Here is a 25,090-nt window from a genome sequence, read left to right as displayed (position 1 = left end):
CCAATTTTTTTGTTTTCTAATCTTAATTTTAATGTTTTATAATCCCCAACGCAGCCTCCATAATTCTCGACCGGGAAAAGGCAGAAAAAAGGTGTGGAAAACACAAAAACCTTAAGAAAAACAAAAAAACAACCCCAAATCACAGAGATGCTGATTCACATGGGACCATTATCACATGACCTCTGTGTTTGCTTGGACCGTAGCATGACAGTCTGAGTGAGGATCTATGAAACCAAACTATGACATCACCATCTCTTATTGCTCAGAACAGGCTTAGGTGTTCCAGCCTTGACTTTGTTGTTATATGGACTTGAGGATAAGTATATGATGGCATCATTCAATATAAAGACCATAGTGATGGTCATCACTGGGGCTCATGGATCAGTAGTTGCAGTCATAACTATCAGTTAGCCACAAGCCTGCTGAATAGGCACTAGTGTAGGTGCTTTTTTAATGTGTGGCAAAGCTAGCTGCTGCTGAATCATTTTCGCTTACTACACTTTCATGGCAATTTTTACATGATTTACAAGATTTGTTGTTTTAAAACTCTGTTCCTGCACATTCATTGCAAATTGCAATTGTGTCGTCTTCCTCTGAAACTTGAAAAAAAATGTCCATATGGGCAAAGGCATCTTTCAACCACTAGCGTGCTCTACTTATTGTCATTCTACTCCCCCGTCTTCTTTACCCCCCCCATCCCCCTCTCTTCCTTTATCCTTCATAAGCAACTTTTATGCAGCAAAGGGCTACCTACTGCGTTAGGAGAATTACTGGCTATAATTTTATTACCAGTTGAATAATAATTGTATGTATGTTTTTTGTATTTTTTGCTGTACTAGATGCTCTTTGGTGGCCCATTGTTTTAACAATAAACATATTTTTATTGCTTAAATCCAAATTCTGCAGGATTTACATTTGAATGTAGAAAGGACTTCAACAATCCATTTGCTCCATGACATGTCAGACACACTTGGAGTAGAACTAGTGGATAGTGATTGAATTTCATCCATAACACATAAAGAATGGAATTCTGATGCACAACACAGTCTAACAGTCTTGTGTAGACCATGTCCAGTTTATATACAAACCATGAAGCTATTTGCTTCCTAATGTGATTTGACTGAGCTCGCATTAAAGGAACTTGTCCTTGAGTTGAGTTGTCATGCACCCTGCTCTGCCTGAAGTTGCAGCTCTGTATTTATAGCAGGGCTTCTTAATGTCTTTCCTTGTTATTGAGACACAGGGATCCCTGCGTACCTGCTGTTTTGAGGTTGGATTAAGTCGTGGCTGCTGTAAAAGGACCACACATTTAACATGCCCTGTGCGTACAGTTATCTTGCTGCAAGGCTTTATTCAAATGGTGTAATTCAAGACTCGGATCTGATAATGGAAGATAAACACAGAGACAAGAGAAGATGAGTGGAAGGGCAGGGAAGCTATGGGCATTTAGTAAAGGGGAAGAGGAGATCCTACAATTGTGTGCATGAACTGCGTTCTTATGTGTGAGGGATGCCATGGGAGGAGTGCTTAGTTGGCTTTCTACTCACCTGTGTGCTTTGGTGCCAGTTGCAGTTGATGCATTGAAGCGCTGGACAGTAAGTAAAAATCTTACTTTGGAGGATTTCATTACAATTACAGAATTGCAGTGTGTGTGTGTGTGTGTGTGTGTGTGTGTGTGTGTGTGTGTATATCTTTAGCACAGCTGTCATTGCCAAAATGTTTATGTATAAATTCTGTTTAAGAAAATTGGCCAATATATCACCATTGGATTTTTTCTTTTTACTCCTCAGTTATGGAACAACCCCAAAACTCCAGTATCAAATGGGCTCTACTAATAATGTTTCATTATATTGCTTCAATTCATCAACTTTTCAGCCTGTTCTACTCCAGTAGCATACCTTGCTCCATCACTCTGTATGTTGTGCTAGCAGACTGTGAGTTACATTATCAAGCAAGGTTAACTAGAGTCCACTTTCTGAGTGAAATACAAATTTAGCATTTTAACATGAGAGATAAGTGCTAAATTGCAAATGGTAGTTGTGGAAGCCTCGTGTCATCAACCCAAAGAGGCTATATAAGATTTCTCCAGTTTGCAGCACAAAACCTCACAGCTTGTCTTCAAACATTGCTGGCTCTCCACTGTCAACCAACTAATACCATAGAAAGTAGACACTGAGAGTTTCAAGAATAAGCAGCAGACGATGAAAAAAATACGAACTTCATATAACCTCAATAACATTTTTGCTGACTTAAAAGGGAAAATGTATAAACATTTATTTTATAAACACCTCTGTGCTGTATAAAGATACAGTGGTGTAGGGGTGGAACGGTTCACAAAATCCACAGTTTGGTTCATATCACGGTTTTGTGGTCACGGTTTTCGGTTTGGTTCGGTATACACTGATCGTTAGGAAAATCAATTATGTCTTGTATAGTCAGGTTAAAACTGAAAGAATGAGGCAGTCTGACATTTGCTACATCATTGTGACAGTCTTAGGTTAAAAGTAGATAATATTCTGGCACTGCAACAGAGGTGATATTGCTAGTTCCAACATGCTTTTCATTTATTTGGCAAAGAAAGTTATCTTTAACAAATGATAAGAACAAATAGTTATTCACTGTCACTAATGTAATGTAGTGGGCAGTCACAGTCAGGAAACTTTCAGTAGCCCTGGAGTAGAGCTGGTAAACATGGTTCCTTTTACGGATTCGAGTCATTATGAGTCACTCACTAAACTGAACTGGGTTGTGCAAGTCACTTGAGTCAGTATTGCAAAATCACCATGGAAACTCAGTCCTAGCCCATTGTCTCTTAACCACTAATGTTGTAAAAAACACAATGCAATAAAACACATAACAACATAAAAAATAAAACAAAATAAAACAAATAAATAATAGAGTACTGAGGTTGGAATGGTGTAAATGGATAAAGTTCCCAAATAGAGATTATAATAGCCTACTTACAATATACTACTTAATATTTATATAAAAATATTTACATATAAATTATTTTATTTTGCAACAATCGATCGACCTCATTTCATTTTATTATGCTACATTTATACACCAAACCTACAGTTGCCTCTGGCTACCTGCAGAACATTGTGTAACATTATGTTATTTCAGAGGTGGAAGAATGGCTTCTGTTGTACACTGACAGGTATGTGCTTTTCACGCTGACTGGAGGAAGTCTAACCCAGAGACTTCACTCACTCGTCTGCTACTCATTCAGAATGTAGCCGGCTGTTTGCACTCTCCTGCTCTGACGAGTCGGCTGTGTTTCCAGCATCGAAGCTCGCAAGCTAGCTGCTGGAAACACAGCCGACTCGTAGCTCTTCATCTTCTTGTTTACTGGCGGTTGGCATCCAGCTCAGTGCCGCCACCTGCTGCTCTGGAGTGTACACACTTCGCCTCCTTAGTAAATAAGAAAAAGAAGTTGCGCGTGCCTATGAACCGAGTGGTACACACGCGCCCCGAACCGTGATAAGCGTACCGAACGGGACGGATTTTTCTGATGAACTGTACCACCCATAGACATACACAGATGCCTCATCGCATGCTAGAACGTAATCCCACATCACCACCATCTTGGTTGGGTCTCCTCACTGAAGGCTAGCACCAGAGTCAATCGGAATCAACAGAGAGCGAGCAACTATGACCATATTTTGTGCAGTTTATGGTTGCAATATTATTATTTTTGTGACAGCGCCCTATATCGTAACTAAATCTCTGCCGTTTGTAACCGTGTGAAAATCCGGTAAAAATTCGAGAGGTTATGATTATTGTAGTTGTGGATACACCTTCTTCAGTAGAAATAAATGTAGGGGGAGAGCATTGGAGACCCATCCAAGATGGTGGCCGCGCTGATACATTAGCTCCAATAGGCAGCGTCAGTCTATGAGGTGTCTACGTATATTATGTCTATGGTTCCACCCCTACAGTGGTATAATGGTGCCCTGAACAGAGAACGACTACACACTCCCTCCATGAGCTTCTCTCTTTGTTGCTTTGGTAGCCCGGCTAGCCATGCATGCATGTAAGTGCATGTGCATGTTACTGCACACTAAATATCAAAACAAGATTTAAGGTAACAAATAGGCTATGCACTAATAAAATCTTAATTCATATTTGATCAGCACTGCCTGATTTTACAGTTTAATCTGAGTTTCATGACCAGTGTGTGATTAGATGTATTTTTTTCTTTTTTTCCCCACAACTTAACTAGGGGCAAAAAAAGTCAGATATTCCACTTTTAATAGAAGAATGTTTTAACACTTTATATTTGACAAGTAATTTTAAGTTATTTTAGATTCAATCTTAACGACTTGCTGATTTGTGAATTTGGTTGACTTACTCTGGAGGTTACAAAGTGCCTTCTAAATAACTGTGCTTATGCAGCTCATGTATGTATCACTGTATGAGGATCGAATGTAAAATTTTTCATGGCTTTGTGTTAAACCCCCTGTTGTTACTGCTATCTCACCCTCCTTCTCTTTACTGTCTCAACAGCCCCAGGAAGCCCTTGAAGACTCCCCCCACCTCTCTGAAGGATTATGTTTAGAGGAGGGGGATTTGGGCGCTGACTCCCTGGAATGGTGCGAGAGAGGAATAGGAGGGGGTGACACATCCGATGAGTATTTTGACTCCCGCTCTTGGCACAGTGACACCCTGTCAGATTTGGGTCCAGATGCAGAGGACTCACTGGATGCCCTCCTGGGACTGGAGAATACCTACATTGATCAAAGAACAACAGGCAGCAGCTTCCACACTGGGCAGAGTAAAGCCCGGCAGAGAGAGTCAGTGACAACCAAGGATGGCCTCAAAGATGCCACAGCGACTTATTTTGACCGATCCACATGTAGCAGGAGGAAAAGTCCAGAGAACAGCGGGGACCCTAATAGTCCCCTGAAGCTGGCCACCAGAGACGTGGGATCAGTTGAGATCCAATCTCATCTAAGTACACATAAACCAAAACTAGACTTGCACCAGGAGCAGTCCACAGAAACTCCAGTCACATGGAGCGCGGAGCAACGCAGTTTAAATATACAAAGGCTACACAACACAGACACCTTTGACACAAAGGTAACTAGTCCACCAGACACTCAAGAAGTGAAGTCATTTGTGCACCCTGAGGAAAGCGATCCCAACAGGCGGAATAAACTTACAGACTCAGAAACATGCACTATACTTATAGATACCACAGAGGACAAGATTTTGGAGACAAAACAACAGCAATGCACACATGAACATGAGACAAGTTTACAGACAAGAATCACAGATAGAAAACACATCTATAATGTTCAGGATGTAGAAGTAGAGAACATTGAATTGCTCAGCACTGTAGAGAGAAACACATGTTTAAATAGATGCAACAGTGACTGTATTAATAGACACAGTCACAGACAGAGAGAGAGTTTAGATCAACAGGGTATAAACAATGGAGACAGAGAGACACATGCAGTTATAAAAGTGCATAATGAGGACAAAAGGGACTCGTGTGAGAATGGGGAGGATAATTCTAACACACTTGGAACACATCAAAAAATAAATGCACGATCGTTAGACAGTATTTGCGCACCAGCACGCTCTAAATCTGAGTTAGTTACAGAAATTGTCAGATCAAGTCCAAACGTCACAGAAGCTCGCTGTTCAAAGACAAATAGTGTATCACATAACACAAAGTCTGTCAATACTCAAATCAATGTATCGGCACAAAAGGTGGATATTTGTTGCTCAGGCACTTCGTGTGAAGAGGGACCCATCAGAAGACTGTCAGAGATCCACCCTCAGGTTTGTACTAGTGAAACAAAGCCACAGGATAAGGCACGGGTGTCAGGTGTCTGCTTCCAGGCAGATCAGTTTGGGTGTGTTGGCAGTACAACAGAGGGAACTAAACCACCGGGGACAGTAAATGAAATCTGTTCCTCTATCACATTTTCCACTGAGACCACAGCCTGTTATCCATTGGATACCTGTGCTACTGAGCTGACTGTTGTTCCAGAGGTTTCTGCTCTGGCCTCACCTGTGTTGCTAGTAGACTCAGGTGTGGAGGAGCAAACAGAACAAAAACACCCTCAGACCACAAGGTCACAACCATGGCAAGATCCAGGTCGAACACAGAATTTAATCCCGTATCGGTTCAATCAGAGGGGTACTACTATTGAAATACCTCCTCATAGACAGCTCCATTCTATCAAAAAGCTCTGGTTTTCAGGGCGTGATTCAACTCATACTCAATCTGACGCTGGTGAGGAGCCAGAGGAATGTCTGCCTCATCACCCACTCTCAAATAATCTGCATTTCTTTTCTCATGGCCAAGGAGCAGAGGATATCTCCCCTTTGTTATCAGAGAACTCTGAGGGAGCGAGGAGGATAGGATCACCGTGCTCTCTACAAAGGCAAAACAAGGAGCAGGAGGTGGAGCTCAGTCATTTTTATCTTGACCAGGAACAAAGTGTAGATGCAATAAGCAAAGTAAAACTTCCACTGTCGAAGCTTGGTATAACAGAGCTTTCTGAGTGCAGAGAGCTGAGAGTAATTGCTAAAGCAATTCCCAGTTTTCCAGATGCCTCTTTTGCTAGGCATGTGCATAGAGAGATAGGAAAAACACCAACATGTCCTGCTGCTACTGAGTCCATTCAGGACTCTAGCCAAGAACGCCCAGATGTAGCACAAAAGGCTATTACCTCGACAAATGTAGACTCTACTGTCAGCAGAATTTCTAGTCATGTTAAGGAACTTCAGCTGGAGTTGAAGATCCCGGAACCTCCCTGCAGCCCGCAAGCCTCTTTTGATCCGCTCTCAGACTCTAACAATAACAGCAAGACCAGTGTAAATGCAGGGGGGAGAGGAGAGGAAGTAAGCTATTTCTCAGGGGGAGCCCACAGCAACTACAAAAGTAATGAGAGAATAAATTGCCCCGTGGTTGAGCCATCAACAAAAGTGACGGAAGATATCATATCTCAGGAAGACTCCGAGGTGTTCCTGTCTCCACTTGACCACGAACACAACTGGAGCAGTGAGGACTCTGAATCTTTTCTGGAGAAAGACCTTGATAGCCACAGCCATTTAAGCCCAGCAAATGAGCTAGAAAACCTTAAAACCGAAAAGACATTTGTTGAAAGTCTAGATTATAAGTGTCCTAACTCTGAAAGACATGAAAGCTCTGAGCCCTTAAATTCAGAGATCAGAGGCCGATTAGTTGACAGTAAATCTAAAGAGAGTCACCATTGTAGCCAACCAGGGGATCACTACTTACCTAATGAAAGCATAGGCAGCTTGACCAAATCATTTAAGAAACATGCTCTGGATGAGGAATGCAGAGAGCACAAGGAAATCAGCTTGCCATCTCCACAGCAGGAGGCCAGGAATCTTAGATACTCACACCCTGATGTCAGCCTAAACCTGCTGGCTGTGAGCAGTTTAGCACCAATTGTTGAGGCTGAGCGTTCACTGGAAAGTTGTGGCACAACAGAGGATAATTTAAGAATAGAAACAAAGAAAGAATATGAGATCATGAGGCCTACAGAGGGAGTTGAGGACAATGTTAACCTATCAGGGGACATATTCAATAGTCCACACCACGAGCCTGAGCAGGAGGAAGACCCTTTAACCACAGCTGAGTTAGAACCTGAGGTGAACCCAGCAACACCACTCCTACATAGTAGTAAGGACAAGTGCAGTAGACTAATGACTGTCGCCTGTGATGTTGAGTCTTATACCTCAGCTAGCAGCAACTGCAATGAGTTAGAAGATCCTCACTTGGCTATTTCATCCACAAATGCCAACCCTGACAAACTGACCAAGAGAAACAAAACAAAGGGCAACCAGACAGGAAATAAAGGCTCTAAGTTTTCTGTCTTTGCTAAAATGCCTTCTTTTAGGAAGGCTAAGGGCTCAAAGGGTGCTAGAAGTGAGAAGGTACCCCAGGAGTCATCAGATGGGGGAGGTGAGGGTCTTTTGCCTGAGCAAGCGCCACAGAGGGAAAACTCAGATGATGAGGTTTTTATCAGTAGTGACCTCTTCAATAAATCCTCTTTGCATTATGAGATAGAAGAGGACTGTGGCTTTTTCTCCTCTACTCCCCACACTCGCCACGTACGTCAGCTGGTCAGCCACAGTAGTAGTGGGGAAGACAATGGAGGACTGTGCCAAGACAACCCTCTTCACAGCCAAGTCCAGTCACCCAATGGGCAGACCTACAAGAGGAGCAAGAGCAATGACAGTTTAAACATCCGTATGCGCTTCGCACAAGCACACAAGTCTCTTTCCAGCTTGTTTGAGTCCCGCTTGATGGATAAGGAGAATGAAGAGCAGGCCACTATGGGGACTGATGTCAATTCAGGTAAAGCCACACCATCCGGGAGGAAGCTAAAAAGGGCCAAGGAGGCTGAGCTGTTGAAAAGAACTCTTTCACTGCCAGATGGGGAATGTAGTCACATGGCTTCTGGGGAACACCGTGGAGAGTTAAAATCCTCTCCACTCCTGAACAGGCTCAGCACTCCAAGGTCACCATCCTCCCTCAGAGCTCTCCGCCACACTGATCCCATCTCCAAGAGGGGAGTTCCACAAGGGACTGGAGAGGAAAACCCCCACGGAGGCAGATCTACGGACTATGGAAGAAAGTGTTCCCCAAATTGTCTACCTGCCACAGTGTGCGTGTCTGGCATACCTCCATTTTTAGATGACTCTGCAGTCCCACCACCCACTTTCACCTGTCCAGTCTCACCTTGGAGCCTCTGCTCACTTGCCACCCTTACTCATCAACTTTCACCATCCTCGATCAGGTCTCAGCCAACGGCCAGCGAGGGCTTCACTGAGAGCCCCCTACGGCCAATGAGCCCTAAACCTAACAGCCCAAGGCCAGCAGCTCAGCGCAAAATTTTTCAGTACCCTCGCTCAGCAAGGGCCAGTTCTGTTTCTCCTATCCTTCTGGGCCAGTCGGTTAGTGTGGAAGGACTGACAGACCCCCCCGAGAAACCTAAAACGCTAAAACCCTCAGCTAGCCCTCTGTGTCTCAGCCTGAGCCCTCTGGATGGAGCAGAGTGCAGAATAGACAGCCAGTCACACATCAGCCTGTATGCCATTGGCTCCATCAACGAAGTAGAGGTAAGAAAACACACAGACACAGACACAGAGCAGATTTTTGTAAATTATAAAAATAAAAGACATTTTAACATCTTTACAAATCTCGATCACAGTGTTTCACCTTATTCGGATTTCTGATTTGTGTAACTGCAGGCCGTCCTTTTTGTATTTTGAACATCACTATAAGGATACCTGTACAGGCACAAGATGCAAGTGGGGTCTCAGCGACCTCAGTGATTCATCCCTGCCACCTAGTTACCAATTCTGGCTTGGAATGAAATAGAGGAAAAGGCCAATATCAAAGACCAGTCAGTCTGTAGTGGCTACTGGTGTGTATTTATCTCTTTCAGTATCTGGGTTGGGACAGACAACAAGAACCTATTCCCAAGTGTCTCTGTGAACTAAATGAAGAGGGGGAATTAAACAGCAGAGTCAACTCCTTCCTTTTGGCCCTAGTAAAATCGAAGATTTCCGTTCTGTGAGTTAGATGTTTACTGTAGTACTACCTCTATGGCAGTTCCTACAATATTCCTGATATGCAGAGCCAAAGCAGGATAACTTGACAAGTAGCCCCCTCTTGTGGTTTCATCCCACATGAAACAAAACAAGATTATAGTGCAATTACTTCCCTAAGAGAAACACCCACTCAGTACACAATACCCTTAAGCCTTGCCAACAGCCGACCAATCACATGATCAGAACAATTTGTGCAGATATTTTACATTCACTTGTTCCTTTGTTCACACACACCTAAAGCGATGTGGCCTCTAATGCATAAAGGGCAATATTCACAAGTATAGCACTTGAGAATTCACATTGCCTTGCAATGTTATCTGGCAAAAGGAAAAATTTGAGCTTGGAAGCTCATTTTGACTGACTCATGAGTAAAGTAGTTTGCTAATGATTATTCTTATGACTATATCCTCGAAAGCAAAAATATTCACAAATAGTTATAATAATTGGAATAGTTTGTGAATATTTTTGTTAAACGATAGAGGCCTGTGTGGTGTAGTTTGTGTGATGCTGTTTATTACACTCTGACAAAAATGACTGCATACTTGTCCCAAGTTACAATCTAGAGTTAAAGGGTAGTTCTAACAATTTTACACATTACAGTGTGTACTACTGCATACGAACAAAGTTGTATAAAGCCTTTTAAGGCTGCAGAAGAAGCTGAATGCAATTTGATGAATTGGCTCCAGTTGTGGCATGTAGTGGCATTCTAGTATGTTAGGCAACAGGTTTTGAAAAGCAGTCCACGGGTAACATTGCAGTACCATGCAGCAGAACCAGAGATGTCGTCTTGTTTATTCTAGAAGTTCTCCGTCCTTTAAAAATCGTGGCGCTTAATAGGCATGGGCAATAGGACATATCATGGTACTACAAACATAACAGAAATGCTCAAAACATTCTACCTCTTTCACTCTATATGGCAGTGTAAGGAAGCAGGGAAAACCATTTAAAAACCAAATCTATGTGTTTATTGGCTTCAAATGGAAATAAAAGTGAGGGACAGACTTACATGTTATTTTCTGAAGAGCCTTCTTGAAAATGTTGGTTAAACAATGGGCAGGATTAGGCCCTCAATGTTATTTATTTGATGAAAACCCAGGAGTGCATTTATGTAAGTACAATAGTCAGTGTACCACAGGCTTGTCTGTTAAGATCATCTACATACAGCAGCAACAGACACACTGACTGTTCACAGAGCAGAAGCTTTCATGTAACATTAACAACAGAGCCATCTGAGCAGGGGCGTAGGAATTAGTTTAACATTTGGGGGGACACATATCGGAAACCAGATCTGTTAATCGAAATATACGGCTCCACTAGGTCTCTCTTTACATTTATTTGTCCCGTTGTCAGCTTCAGCTAAGAAAGAAATAGTTTGCCCCACATGTCCAAAATTCTTAGAACACAGTGTTTCCCCTAGACTGTTTTGTAGCAGTGCTGCTCTGAGTCGGTAACCTGGCGACACTAGTTGGGTCTGGGGGCATGACATTGCTGCTTGAAAACATGTTAACCTCTTGAGCATTGGAGAACTTTTTTACCATTATTTTCTTAATTATAATAGATTTTTCATGGAAACAGAATCTGTTTCAGAAGTCAGTGGGGCACATGACATGGAAGCTATTGAGAAAAAAAATCATAATTTCTGTATATTAATATTCATATAAAATAGAGGAAGCACTAAGATACAATAAAACGAGCTGTGTCTCATTCATCCAGTTTACTAATACAATCTGCTGCTGGTTTGGAGTCACTGGGTCACATGACATGGAAGATATTGAAAAAACTGCAATTATTTTGTATTAATGTATTTATGCTAAGTAATTTAATGACGGTTCCTAAATCAGTGTCCAGTGATTCAGCGCGAGGCTCTGGGAGGTGAGCTAGCCGTCCTCCTGCTGCTAACACTGGGTGAACCTCAGTAAAGTCGCGGCTGGATCTGAGTGAATATCGGCCGAATATCCAACCTAAAAGTAACTAGAAGTTAGGAGTGATGTCACAATGTCACACAATGCAATGAGACTGCAGTTACTACAAGCACCCTAACCCTTTAAGGTTAGGTGAATAAGGTATGGCAAAATAGTGATGGTTCAAACCTTCATCTCATGATCAACAAAAAATGACCTCACCCTTCATAACAGCACCTACCTGCAAATCTGCAGTGCTGGCTCTCCCTGTATCACCCTCACCAGTGTTAGTTTCCAGCTTAACTTCATCTGATCTCTAATACAAAAGCAGTGGAGATGAATACGGTATAGAAAAATACTGATGGGGATGTCAAGAATAAGCGAAAAACACACAGACAAACTCCTTTCTAAGGGGGTCTTACTCTATGTCACAGTGTGTTAGACCATGGATTAAACTTACACTAGAATATCCCTTTACGTTCCACATCAAGGCATGTGAAAACAGTTGCAAACTTATTTTTTTATTTAATTGCAGTCCACACAGTTTCTCTTGACTGTCCCTTAATACTAAATACTGCAATGTTGCTCCAGCGTGCTACAGTAGCAACTAGGCAGAATAGCTGTGGTAAGAGAATGTCCCACAAAGCAACATTACACGACCAAACAACAGTAACGTAGTAACTGTAACTGTCTTTGGCAACTTATATGGGTTTGTATTGAAAAAAGAAAATCACTGTGATGGTCAGTCCTCCAGGCTGAGAGACTGCCCCAGAGGTACTACTTCCCAAAGTAGTTGTTAAGAGATGTGGCTTTAGTTCTAGATTATGTGTTTAGCCCTCTAGCTGTATATCACAGCCACAATCAAGCACATTATTTTATATAGGCACTGATGGCAAAATCCATGTAATGGCTGAGTGTGACACTGGTGCCTTACCCACAATATAATGATGATAAATAACATACTGCTACCTCTGGAGTGCTATTTTTTTTTATTTTCTTTTACATATGCAGTAGTAATCCCATAGACCTGTTAACAAACTTTAATGTGTAAAATTGGTTACCCTTTGTAGGTAGCCACAGGGAGTCGATTTTGTATAGTCGAGATGACTGTCACTAACCAGTTCACTGTGCTATCAAAAGGGCACACAAATCGGTGGGCGACCTGCCAGCCAGTCCAGAACAAGAAAGCTGTTGCAGATGAAAGGAGAGGGGAAGGCCTCTGTAGTTTCTGCTGGGCTGATGAGTGGCTGCTGGGTGGATGTGGGCTGTGATGTAGGGGGCCGGCAGCAAAGGCGAAAGTGTTCAGATGACCTCTGGATTGAAGAGCAAAAGAAATGCAAATGCAAACTGACCAGAGCCATCAGGGGGAGTCTGGGCCAACTCAACACACTGTTGTCTGAAGACATGGACAAAGTGAGATGTGGCGCGGTGAGCTGCAAACAAAGATCCATACCTTGGAAGTCTTTGTAATCCTCATTTTCCTCCTTCTCTGCCCTGCTCCTGAGTTTCCATTCTTCCTGGACAGTTTGTTTCTCCCTGGTGGCATCTGACAGTTTTTCTTAAGATGTGAAGCCAGGGCGTCTGTCATTGCTTTACTTTCTGTTTCAGGCATGTCTTCGTAATCTTTTTTCTCCACTCTTCACACTTTACACTTTTATTTGTGCATGCCCATTCATTTCTTTGCATATCACTGGATTTTATCTAATAAATGATTGTCTTTCCATGTCCAGGTTCAGAAAACTAATGAACGTCAGTGATAATATCAGCAATTTGAATGAATCCTCTTCTATTTCTACAGGCTGAAGCTGGGGTCACCTTGGGGCCAATGGAGGCCTTCCAGTGGATGCCCCTCAGGGCCCACTGCTTCTCTCAGAGCACCCCCATCGGTCTTGACTGCCTGGGCTGGAGAAGACACATCTCCGCCTCCTGTAAGTAGTCACTGGTTCAGTCTTCTGTATTTTTCAATGCTGCACTCTTATTCAGAGTCACCTGTTGTTGTCAAATGATGGACTAGCTCTTGGACCATTTTGAATCTGTGACATTTTGGTTACAAGATGATATCTTTAGCCAAAACCACATTTATTTATTTTGTGTAATGGTTTGCCTGTGTGGTGTGAGATGAGAGGTCAGGTTGTCTACCAGTTGCTGTGTTTGGGGTTCAATCTTATGCAGGTGTCAAATGTCTTTGAGCAGGACACTGAACTCCCAGTTTCTCCTTAAGGACAGACCAGTGCCTTGCATGGCAGCTCTGCTACCAGTTTTGTGTGTGTGTGTGTGTGTGTGTGTGTGTGTGTGTGTGTGTGTGTGTGTGTGTGTGTGTGTGTGTGTGTGTGTGCGCGTGCATGTGAATTAGTGAATGAAAGGCAAATTGTAATGCAATTTGTCTGTTAAGGTATCCATTGTTATGGATAAGAGCGAGGGTCACTCAGACCTGTATCAAGCTGCAGAATTGAGCCCTTCCTCGTCCCAATCATGGAGGGAAGTTTGGCACCCTCCAGGTTTGTACCATCCCAGTAATAAAGATGCTACATTGGACCACTTCCAGACAAGGATAAAGACTTTTCTACCCTAAATAAGTATATCAAGATAATGAGGAAATTGCAGGCTTGAAGATGCATGAAATGACTCTAATGACCCTAATTATTTTTAAAGCATGATTTTGTAGATTTGGCATTTTTTGCAACTCTGGCCCCCTACAGGCTGTAGCCCCATTCACACTGCCCTTTCTTTCAGTGTGGGAATCATGCGTTGATTCTTTGCCTCCCTGTCTAGTGCTGGGCGGTATGACCAAAAATGTATATCAGGGTATTTTTCAAAAGGGTTTCACGGTATATGACGGTATTTTTTATTTTTCATGCATAATCAGGTGTTCCCAGCATGTTCTACTGGTTGACAGAGGAATTACTAGCCCCTTTTAGATGGAAAACGGCGGCACATTTGCTGCAAGGTAAAGGCTGCACTCTGCCGTCCTGTCTATCTAAAAGGGAGGTTTAATCTTCCTTCTTTCCCAAAAAGCCTCCACTGGTGTTGGCATAAACATGTGATGTGACGTGAGGCACCAAGTTGGCCGTGAACAGTGACGTTCAACATATGCATCGGAAGAAATGTGGCGACACTTGATAGATTTACTTAATTATAGACTCATGGCCCATATTCTCACCTCCTCAGTCAAACACATGCTGATGTTAAACCCCCGCTATTAAAGGGATAGTTTGTGTTTGTTGACGTGGGGTCATATAAAGTACATATCTTGGAGTTGGAGTTTGGAGAAGTAGAGAGCCGCTCCAGCCTGGATGCTCAGCTTTGTACTGCAGTGAACGGAGTCCAGAGAAAAAGAGAAATAAACCACCTAAAACAAGGCTCACCTTAAAAAATCTATAACAGTTCAAGTGTATATTCACACCGCTTTACATCGCCGTCAGACCTGCCTTTCTTTTGGCACCACATTTTCTCAGCCGTAGAACCTCCGTGTCCCTGTATATACAACGGTATTCGGTGTGAACCAGTATACCGCCCAGCACTATCCCTGTCTGTGAAAAAGTTACAGATGTGGAGAGGGGAGACTGATGCGTACTATCAGAGGCCCAGCAGAGGCATGCTGGCGTCTGTGTGTATGGAAAAGCCAGAGGTACGGATCAGGGATGTTCGATCTGATCGCGCTCACAGTCTGACATCGAAACAGATCATGACTCTTCATAAAAAAGAGAAGTGACCCACAAAGCCACCTTAGAAATATGGTCACTGGAAAATAATACAGCAGTTATATGTGGAAATGTGTCTTATATCCTGTCTGTCATTTGTCAGACTAAATGTGTATGCAGCACTGTGCCTCTGTCTGTCTGTCTGTCTGTCTGTCTGTCTGTCTGTCTGTCTGTCTGTCTGTCTGTCTGTCTGTCTGTCTGTCTGTCTGTCTGTCTGTCTGTCTGTCTGTCTGTCTGTCTGCCTTCAGTTCACACACATTATCTCTGCTGCCTGGTCTTGGAAGGTCCAAGCCTATTTCAGCTTTGTCAGTCTATGTTGAATCTGTCCTGGGTGTAATTTAAACTGACTCACGGATTACATTTCACCTGTGCTATAAACACAAACACGTGGCGCACCATGGTTGAGGCTGATATGAACACAGAACCTTCAGAGTGAAGTTCCTTATTTAACCTGCTGGCTGCAGTAAAGTCTCATTGAAACTCAAAGCTCAGAACGTCCCTCTGACTGGTCACAGAACCATACAGATAGCAAGAGGCCGTCAGATTCTTTGGGGACAACAAATTATTGCATGCTCTTTTTATTTCTTGTTGGGCTTGTGTGACATTTACCACTCTTGCTAAAACCAACCAACCAACCAACCAACAAACAAAACATTTAGCCATCGCACTGACACACACCAGCACTGAGAATCATGTGAAACATTTAGGGCAATGTGTTGTTTCAAATGTTTCAGTACCGGCTCATATTAGAGATCGACTGATATGTTATCTTGTAGACCAGTGACAGATATTTGGAACTGGTATGCATTTGCAGTCAACATGAAAATCTCAGTGTCAAAGTTTAGAATAACCAGTGATGAAATGTAACTATGCACAATTTACTCAAATACTGTACTACTACCGTACTAATTTTAAAGGTACTTTACTGGAATGTTTCCATTTTCTGCCACCTCCAATTCACTACATTTAGAGTTGATAGGCTTTGACTTTTGACTTTCTTGTATTACAACTAAGATGGAGCAACTTTGATTGAGAACACAGTGTTGACTGAAAAGGACGCTGCATCAGAGCTAAAGTAGTACATTTTTTTAATTTATATTTTTGATCAATTATCAGACACAAGAAAAACTGAGACTGATAATCAGAAAAATGCTAAATACCAATACCATACTGGCTTATATGTTGATTTTTACAACTACCATATTATATTTTTTGGATACCTTGGCGTTAGAAGACATTATCACATCATAAAGCTTTTCTTTTTTCAAAAGAAAAGCTAATATTCTCACATGCATGAGTAAATTAATGTTCATATTATGAAATATCTCTTTCTTGCTTTAAGAAAATTAGACCTTTAGGACCTTCTGATATGGCTCTTTTAAACTTAATTTATATCCCAAAAATGTACAGTAGACACATGTGGTCAGTACAGAGCTTCTATCTTGAACCCTAAAAATGACACTGCTGAAATGCAATTCTCTCTTCTTCTATGTATAGCTTTAGTTGAAACAGTTTAATGAGGTATTGATTCAACTTATGTTTGTTTTTTTTGTTGGTTTTTTTTGAGGATACAGTTTGCGGTGCTGTTGATTTGTATTGTGTTATAATCAGATGTTTGTCCACTGTTGTGTCCATCACATTATTACCAGTGACGACAAGATAGATAGCTGGATTTTAACCAGTCCTCTTGACACAATCAGTGAAATTCATCTAAATTTGTTGGCTTCCTGGTACAGACTTGTTTTTTTCAGTCCACATGTCCTTGATAGGGTTCATGCTAGGACTTTGGGAAGATTATCCCAAAACCTAGCCTGATTTAGACATTCTTTTAACACTTGTGATGTGGTTTGGGAATCATTGTACTGTTGGAACACCCAACTGCACCCAAAACCCAGTCTTCTGCTGATGATTTTAGGTTTTCGTGAAGAATTTGGAGATTATCCTCCTTCTTGAAATGGCTCCTTAGACATTCCTGACTTCAAATCAATAATGCACTCTTTCAGAGCAATGTTGGGCTCCTTAGACTTTCCCATTGCAGTGTTAATGGCTGTATCAAACAGGTCCTAAAAAAAAAGGTCTTTCTGCAGATGTCCTCAGTATATTTTAATTCATTTGACTAGATTGAATTATGAGTTCAATCATAAGACAAGTGCAACCTCACTCACAGAGGGGGACTGCACACACACAATAAGGCACTTTTTACACAGTAATATGCATCATTGGGATCCCCAGCAGAGCACAGATAATCTGTTCAGTGATATATCTCTGTTTCTTATGTAATCTTCTTTAAGGTTGTTTAATTTGCTGGAACCTCTTCATAATGGTGGTCTGAACTTGAAAAATCGGACAGTCAGCTGTTATCATACAGTATGCAACTTCTGCCTCTGGGGGGCTCTCTATCAAAACAAAATGTACTACCATTGTGGCTACCATCAGCTCAAGGCTAATGTAATAAAGTTATCTGGCTTTTTGTTGCAGATAAACTCTTCATGAGCAAAGCAAATAAAAACAAATGATCGGACAGCACGGTGGTTAGCACTGTTGCCTCACAGCAAGAAGCACAGTGCTGGGTTTGAGACCTGGCTGGGTGTGGCTTCTTCCCAAAGCCATAAAAATGTTCATAAGTGTGGATGCGTAGGTGTTAATGTTAAGGTGAATGGCTGTTAGTCTCACTATGTCAGCCTTGTGATGAACTGGCGACTTGTCCAGGGTGTACCCCAACACTCGCCCAGTGTCGACTGGAATAGGTTCCACCCCCCTCGTCACTGTTAAGGATAAATGGTTATGGAAAATGAATGAATGATCCTCACGCACTTTGGTGGTTGTGAGCACATCAATAAACAACCACCGTTGCTGATGAAAATCTATCTGACATGAGTCTCTTTTGCTGACCCAAAAGAAGCATCAGCATCCTTATAAAACACGCTTTTGAGTTATTTTGAGTGAACTTTTGGATTTCTCTAGGTTTCAGCATTGTTGGAAACATTTGGGATAATGCACGCAACTGCACACTGCTCAACAAAATATACAAAATAGAAAAAGTAAGTTCAAGCACTTTGATATGGGATTCCTACAAATTATATGTTCGAGTCATGCACCTCAGGTGTGTGGTTTTAGATCTAACCATTACTCATTAACTGACACTGGCTTTGGACTGCTTATTAATTATGGCACAATTGAAGCCGTATTAGAAGGAATTTCAGCATTCCGATTGGTAGGGTGTACTATCTAGTTCTGCGCGGTTTCTTTTTTTTCCTATTCTTTCAGTTTCTGCTTTCTCTGCTTTTCTTTAGTGTGTGTATGTTTATGCGTGTGTCTCTGTGTGCTGTGCCACAGATAATATCTGGTGTCTCTGTCTTGGTGTCGCAATCTGCTTTTTTGGCTTTACTCCATCTGCTGCTGTCCAATCACTGTGACATTTTCATCCCTGGCACCCTGTATTTTGTGTGTGGGCTGATGGAGCAAAACAGTGAAGTCAGCGACAAACATGGGATCGCTGTAAGGAAGATGGGCAGATCACAAGAAAGTCATTCCATTAAAAAATGCCGTTCTGTTTTTTTTTTTTTGCTTATATAGTTTCTAAAAAGTGGTATTGATCTCATTTTTTTTTTATGTCAAGTCTAAAAGCCGTGAGGAATATAAATTAAGTTTTATTCATGTCCACTGTATTGGGGTGGAGACAGAAACAGGTTTGAAACATTCAAAGAAACCAATATCAACAGCGTGTGAAGAAACAACAGCATTGATGTTATATTAAATATGCGTATGTACTGTGTGGGAAAGGCACTGAAGTTAGCATGCTAATCAGCTAGCCCTGGCCCATCCTGTATCATATTACCACTTTGTGCTGGCAAGAGGCGATAATCCAATAGCCCCCGTAACTTCAGCTGGGAGAAATATGCCAGTTGTTAGTGTAATAAATTAGCAAAATAAACTCACAAAATGTCAGGAAATGGAATTCTCTTCTACTTTCCTCATTAAACAAGAAAAACAACCATACACGTGAATTTGAATTAAACTGGGATTAATGAAATAAAACTCACCAAAACAGGGCTAGTTTTAGGGTTTTACACTTCATTTTCGCTCAATGCTGATGTCTGACCCCATCTATCTATCTATCTATCTATCTATCTATCTATCTATCTAGCTATCTAGCTATCTATCCATCTATCTAGCTATCTAGCTATCTATCTAGCTATCTAGCTATCTATCTAGCTATCTATCCATCTATCTAGCTATCTAGCTATCTATCTAGCTATCTAACTATCTGTCATTTCATTAATATCTTTGAAATGCAGTGGATATTGCTATATATAAGTCAGAGATTGATTTTGTTTACAACTCCAGACCTCTGAGAGCCACACAGATCCATATTATATGTACTATGTTGATGCACCTTTTTTGTAGAGCATCTGCATTATATATACTTGAACTCATTACGGTCACAGGCCCAGTGTAGCTGAATATATCCAGGAATTTAATCTGAAAATCTGCTCTGTAGCTCACTGTAGGATAGAAAACCAACATTATGTGTGGTATTTTATCTGTGTGTGTGTGTGTGTGTGTTCTTGTGTGTGTTTGGGAGGGTGGAGGGGGGTGGATAGAGGGAGGGCTGGCTGTTTTGTCTCCCCACCTAAATGGATCCTGCACCATTAGCGAGCCATCCGTGCTGTTGCTAGCGGGCAAATGACAAGGTCGAGCTGCAGAAACCCCCCTGCAGGACCCCCGCTGATGTCAGCCTAGAGAGAGAGAGAGAGAGAGCTAGAGCGAGAGATGGACTGTGTGAGTTAATGTGAGGAAATGAAGCAGTGTGCAAATGGGTAGAGAGACACAGAGAAACAGCAGCAGAGAGAGAGAGAGCGAGGAGGCTGCCACTGTATGACAAGCGATCCAGAGAGGTGAAGGGAGGAGAGGAGTGTTGCTACAGCTCTCCTTTTCTGTGCATGGAAGGAGGAAGCAGCAAGTTGTGAGCTGAAGCTTGCTTCATAGAATAGTGCAGCAGCAGATATCAGCCAGGAGGCCAGCCCCTCCTCCCTTTCCTCCTCCTCCTTTGCGCTTTCTCCCTGACGGGGGAATAAACCACCTGCTCAGCCGCCTCGCCTCCTCTTAATTTCCACTTACTTCTTCACTGCCCACTTCGTTTCCCCCCTTGTTGCTGTGCATCCAAATTGGGATGCGGACCCAGCAGGGCTCAGAGGGGGGCGTGCCCCTGCCTGGGGGCAGCTGTGGCAGCAGTGGCAGCGGCAGCTCGGGGCTGTCACCTGGGTCTGACTCTGACGGAGGAAGCCCGACAGGCGGAGGGGTGGACAGCATGGTGGACGGAGGTCTCGGGGTGGGTGGATGTATGGGTGGAGGCGGAGGAGGAGGTAGCTTGGGCGGCACTTTGAGGGGGGTCCTGTCTCGCTATTGGAGCTTGGAGAGTCTGCATTCCACCACAGGTAAGTGCTGTGCACACACGATGCAAATCATTGCAGATCTTGCACATAGATGCTCACGGATAGTGCACTGTATGTAGCACATGTGCACACCAGCACACTGACACACTGCCAGGGGGCACTATTTAAGGCTGGATTAGAAGTACAGTGTGTGCTGCTGTATGTGCACGCTTACATCATGCCAGCCATTCAGATGACACCTGCTGACAGGGTTGGTGCTGTGTTGATGTGTTTGGGTGGGCCAGCTGCTTGGTTTTCTAGTCATGTAGAAAGACAGACAGAAAATAGCAACAGCTTTGTTTTTACAGCACAGGTTTCAGTGTGCTTAGTCCTCTTTCTACTGTCTGAAATCTCTGTGCTCATCTGCTCCACACATGGGTATCATACTATACTGTGTATGTATGTGCTTGTTTGCACCCATGGTGGCCCACTCAAGTACTTGAGAGAGACTGTTTTTTTTTTTTTTTTTTGGTTATTTGAAAGTGACATCAATTATATATATAGAGAGAGGAGGAATGACATGCATCAAAGTTTCATGCACGGATTTTATTCATTATATGGTCAGTGTCTGAAACACATGGACTACTAGCACACCCACCATGTCATACTTTTAAGAAATATTTATTTAATGTTTCAATTTCTCTCTCTCCAAGCGTTTTCTGTGGTATTACTGGTGGTTCCACAGCTATAGCAACATGGCTTCTGCTAGCTGTTTGGCTACCATCCAGAAGCAAAACGAAAACCATAGGAATCTCAGTTTACCTGGAAACCCCAATTTCAGTGCAATGAACAGACAGAGTAAAGCACAGGCCTTTATTTTAATAATAAGTAGTCAGGTTTTGTTATTGACTCATCTAGTATAGATATTGTTGGTTTTGTCTCGAGTCCCACTGGTAAGGAGGAACACATGTCAGCTTAGTGACAGACTTTGACACAACACTGGAGCACTCTCCATCGAGTGAATGCCCGTCCGTTCACTCTTGATTTACCTCCATTTCTGTCACTCTCTCTCTTTGCCTCCTCCATCATCGGGGATCTTATTCTTTTGCAGTTTCCACAGTTATTTGATATCGAACCCAAGACATTTTTTTTCTCTGGGTTTAGTGGTAAGACAATTCAATATGGGCTCCAAAACGACTCAGGTACAGGTATGTGATTTTAATAGGGGATGATTCGGTGAGACTTGATGCAGTTTGACATAGTGCAGTCTAATAGAGCTTTTAACATTTTTGGAATAAGATAGGTTTCTATAAAGGTATTATGTATCTTTGACAAGACCAGGAGACCCCAGTGTTTTTGTTACTACATGGCATTGGGGAAAAAATGGAAGGCAGATGTCATTTTGAAACCACACCAAGGGCAGCAGCAATGATAACGTGTGATTGCACTGTCAGTCATGTCCACATCATAATCATGTTGTCTTCTTCTTCTCACTGGCTGTTGCCAGTGTTGATTGTGATTATGACTTATGAAGCAAACACAGACAAAAGAAGACTTGAAGCATGAATGCAAGAGGACTAGGAGAGGAACTGGCCTTCAGCTCAGGATTTTTACTGCTGTGTAATGCAAAGCTGGGAGCAGCAAAATCAGTGATGGGGAGACATATTAGCTCCGAACACTGTGGCATTTATGCACATCTGCCTCTTTGAAATGGCATCGCATTAGCTTTTTTCTGAGTCCCAGTTGTTGTCGTCATGGCTTTGTCAATGAGCGTGTGTGTGTGCGCACATGCGTGTGTGTGTGTGTGTGTGTGTGTGTGTGTGTGTGTGTGTGTGTGTGTGTGTCTGTGATGAGCTGTGTTTTTTAACTTGTTAAGTACGGAGTGTGTACATTCCGGAGAGGAGTCAGAGGAGGAGGAGGGCTGAAGATGTACAGTAGAGTGGGAGGAGGGTCGGATAGCACTGAATATTCCCATTGGACCATTAGTCGGTGTTTGTTGCTCGGATGGTGATGGAACGAGTAAGAATATGTGCTTGTATGCTTTTGTTAAAACATACATTACTCAAAGAGTACATTACTCTTTAAGGCGTGTGTAGTCACATATGGTGTACAGCTACATATGGTCGTGTCCTTGACCTAATCCTTTTTCCATTTGTTTCTCAGTAGCTGCAGTCTCTCTTTCACTCATATCCAAACTCCCAAACACTGCTGTAGGCACATAGCACACACTCAGTGCAGCCTTTTATCTCTTACCCTGACAACCTAGGTCCTATGTGTCAACAAAACATATGCTGAAGGCTGCGTTTCAATCTGTGGCCTGTGATGCTTCAATTCATCGTTCTTTTTTACTCCAAGGTTACATATGTACCTACATGTGATATTGTTAGACAAAGGTGTTGGCTATCACAGACAGCTTTAAGTTTTTTTCAATACAGAAAGCCATGTTAAGGTGAATGTGGATACTGACTGATGTTACAAATGAAGAGTCTTATTTTTAACTGTGTGAGCAAATTTAGAATATAATGTCTTTAGCTGTGGTGATTTCTCTTGCGTTGCTGTGGCAGTCCTGGTATTGTCACAATGTCATTTACCATTTATCTGATGGAGGTAGACTGCTGATGATTGCTCACAATTTGTTCACAACCAATCTTTATCAATTGGTTGATATCGAAGTCATCAAAAAAGAAAAAAAAAATCAGTGCTTCAGTACCTGGCCTCTAGTGGTGCTTTACATGCTAACATTTGCAGCCTGCCAGTCTGCACTGATATTAGAGTGGCATCTGGAAACCATGCTAAGCGGTGGAGAACATATACATGCAGACAACTGAGTGAATTTAAGGCCCACAACATACAGTCAAACATTTCTGTTCAAAAAGGACTCTTGGATCTTAATTCATGCTTAGTTTTTGTGAAACTGGTTCTACAGCTGCCATTCCCTTCAGAGTGGATGGTTTCTGCTCATATTTCTCAGGGATGTATTCTACTGTATTGACCACATGTCGACATGAATACATGATGACATTTACCTAACAAGGTATCAAGTTATAACTGTAAGGTGTTACATTTAGGACGACCCTCCCTGCTTTCCTGTCTAGACCTGAAGAAGCATTTGGTTCAACCTTGTTTTGGCTAGCGACCTCTTGTGGACATGTGAAGGATGATTGTGGTCCGTCAGGTCCAAACATCAAATTAGCATGATTTTATAATAGCAACATGAAACCCCAGGGGGAGGAGGTCAGAGGTTAAGACAAAGCATGGGATTTTAACATCAGAGACCACTGTTCGAGCAGACAACGCTGGCATTTAACCACTATAATGATCATTTCCTAATGCTAACCAAGTATTTTAAAGGGTTCTGCATGTATGAAACAGACACATTTCCACAGCGTGTCACCTGACCATGTCTAAAGGCAAAAGTGTCTGTACCTTTTCCAAATAACCACTCTCAGTGTTTCATAAATAGATGGACTCAACCCCCACAATTCCTTTGTCAGAAAGATGTGGAGGAAGGTTTTTCAGAGCTCTTAGATGATCCGACAAATGCTTTGTTTGAAGCAGACTCACACCCTTAGCTGCCTAAATTTAACAAAACCTTACTCATTGTGGCGGCAGAACAGAAAACCCTTATATAAATCAATACTGCCAAGTGACGTCTTCCTGCCCATGGCAGTATTAGATAAGAAAAGGCACCTGAAAGATATTCTGCCATTTACTTTGGAAGATATGTTGGTCCAATGCATGCACCTAACACATTTTGTTGTGTTTGCCCTTGATTTGAAAAAGAAGGAGTTGTATAATTATCTGCTGGGCACTGTAGTAGAAAAAAGTGTTTGTTTTTGTTTTTAATGACAATTTATATTATCGTGTATGATTACATTTTTATGCTAGTTAATTTTTTGTGAAGTAAAAATTCCATATGTAGGATCCCTGCTTATATATTGTAATTTTTCATAATAATCCAAGCATGGTGGGAAGAATTACACATTACAAGTACGTTGCACATGAAGACATTCAATTAAAGCAGTACCATTTTGCATTTCAGTCATACAATACAAGCTATGGTGCATGGTCTCTCGTGTTAACAGCTGGTGGCCATTGGGGGTCCAACACTGATGTTGAGTGGTAATGTCTGGCTCACAGTCAGTTTTCCAGTTCATCCTAATGGTGTCTGATAGAGATGAGAAAGTTTATGGCACACTATTGTCTGAAATAGCATAGTATGCTATGGTTTTAAGATTTTCCTTTGTTGAAACTGAGGGCCAAACCAGGAAACAGAAGTGACAGAGCTAGACTAAAGGCACAGTTCAGTATCTGGACAAATACTTCTTGCTATATTGTGCAAGTAGCTTTTAATCCTGAACCTTGAGTGTTTCCTCACCGCTTGTCAGACTTCCTTCTCATTCATTTACCATCATACAGCATGATGCTCTCTCTCAGCAATGGTGCTTCATGGCCTCTTCACAGCTTTGTAAAACCTAACCCAAACTACCATGTCTCATGTCACTTCCTT

At 42.1% G+C, this 25,090-nt stretch overlaps 1 protein-coding gene across 5 annotated transcripts in view; it reads left to right on the top strand.

The window, feature by feature from the left end:
* Positions 1 to 25,090, top strand: part of arhgef4 (Rho guanine nucleotide exchange factor (GEF) 4) — a 129,693-nt gene that overhangs the window by 41,638 nt on the left and 62,965 nt on the right. Inside the window, exons 3-5 of one of the 5 annotated variants that reach the window (XM_037079545.1) lie at positions 4,510 to 9,108; positions 12,645 to 12,917; positions 13,303 to 13,432. In XM_037079545.1, coding sequence (XP_036935440.1) covers positions 4,510 to 9,108; positions 12,645 to 12,917; positions 13,303 to 13,432 — 5,002 coding nt within the window. Of the gene's footprint in view, positions 1 to 4,509; positions 9,109 to 12,644; positions 12,933 to 13,302; positions 13,433 to 20,034; positions 20,644 to 25,090 lie in introns of those variants that run through there. The other 4 variants (XM_037079544.1, XM_037079546.1, XM_037079548.1 and 1 more) reach the window with 4 other exon arrangements.

The sequence above is a fragment of the Acanthopagrus latus genome, chromosome 19, assembly GCF_904848185.1.
Source record: "Acanthopagrus latus isolate v.2019 chromosome 19, fAcaLat1.1, whole genome shotgun sequence".
NCBI lineage: Eukaryota > Metazoa > Chordata > Actinopteri > Spariformes > Sparidae > Acanthopagrus > Acanthopagrus latus.
This window is presented reverse-complemented; position numbering and strand designations above follow the sequence as displayed.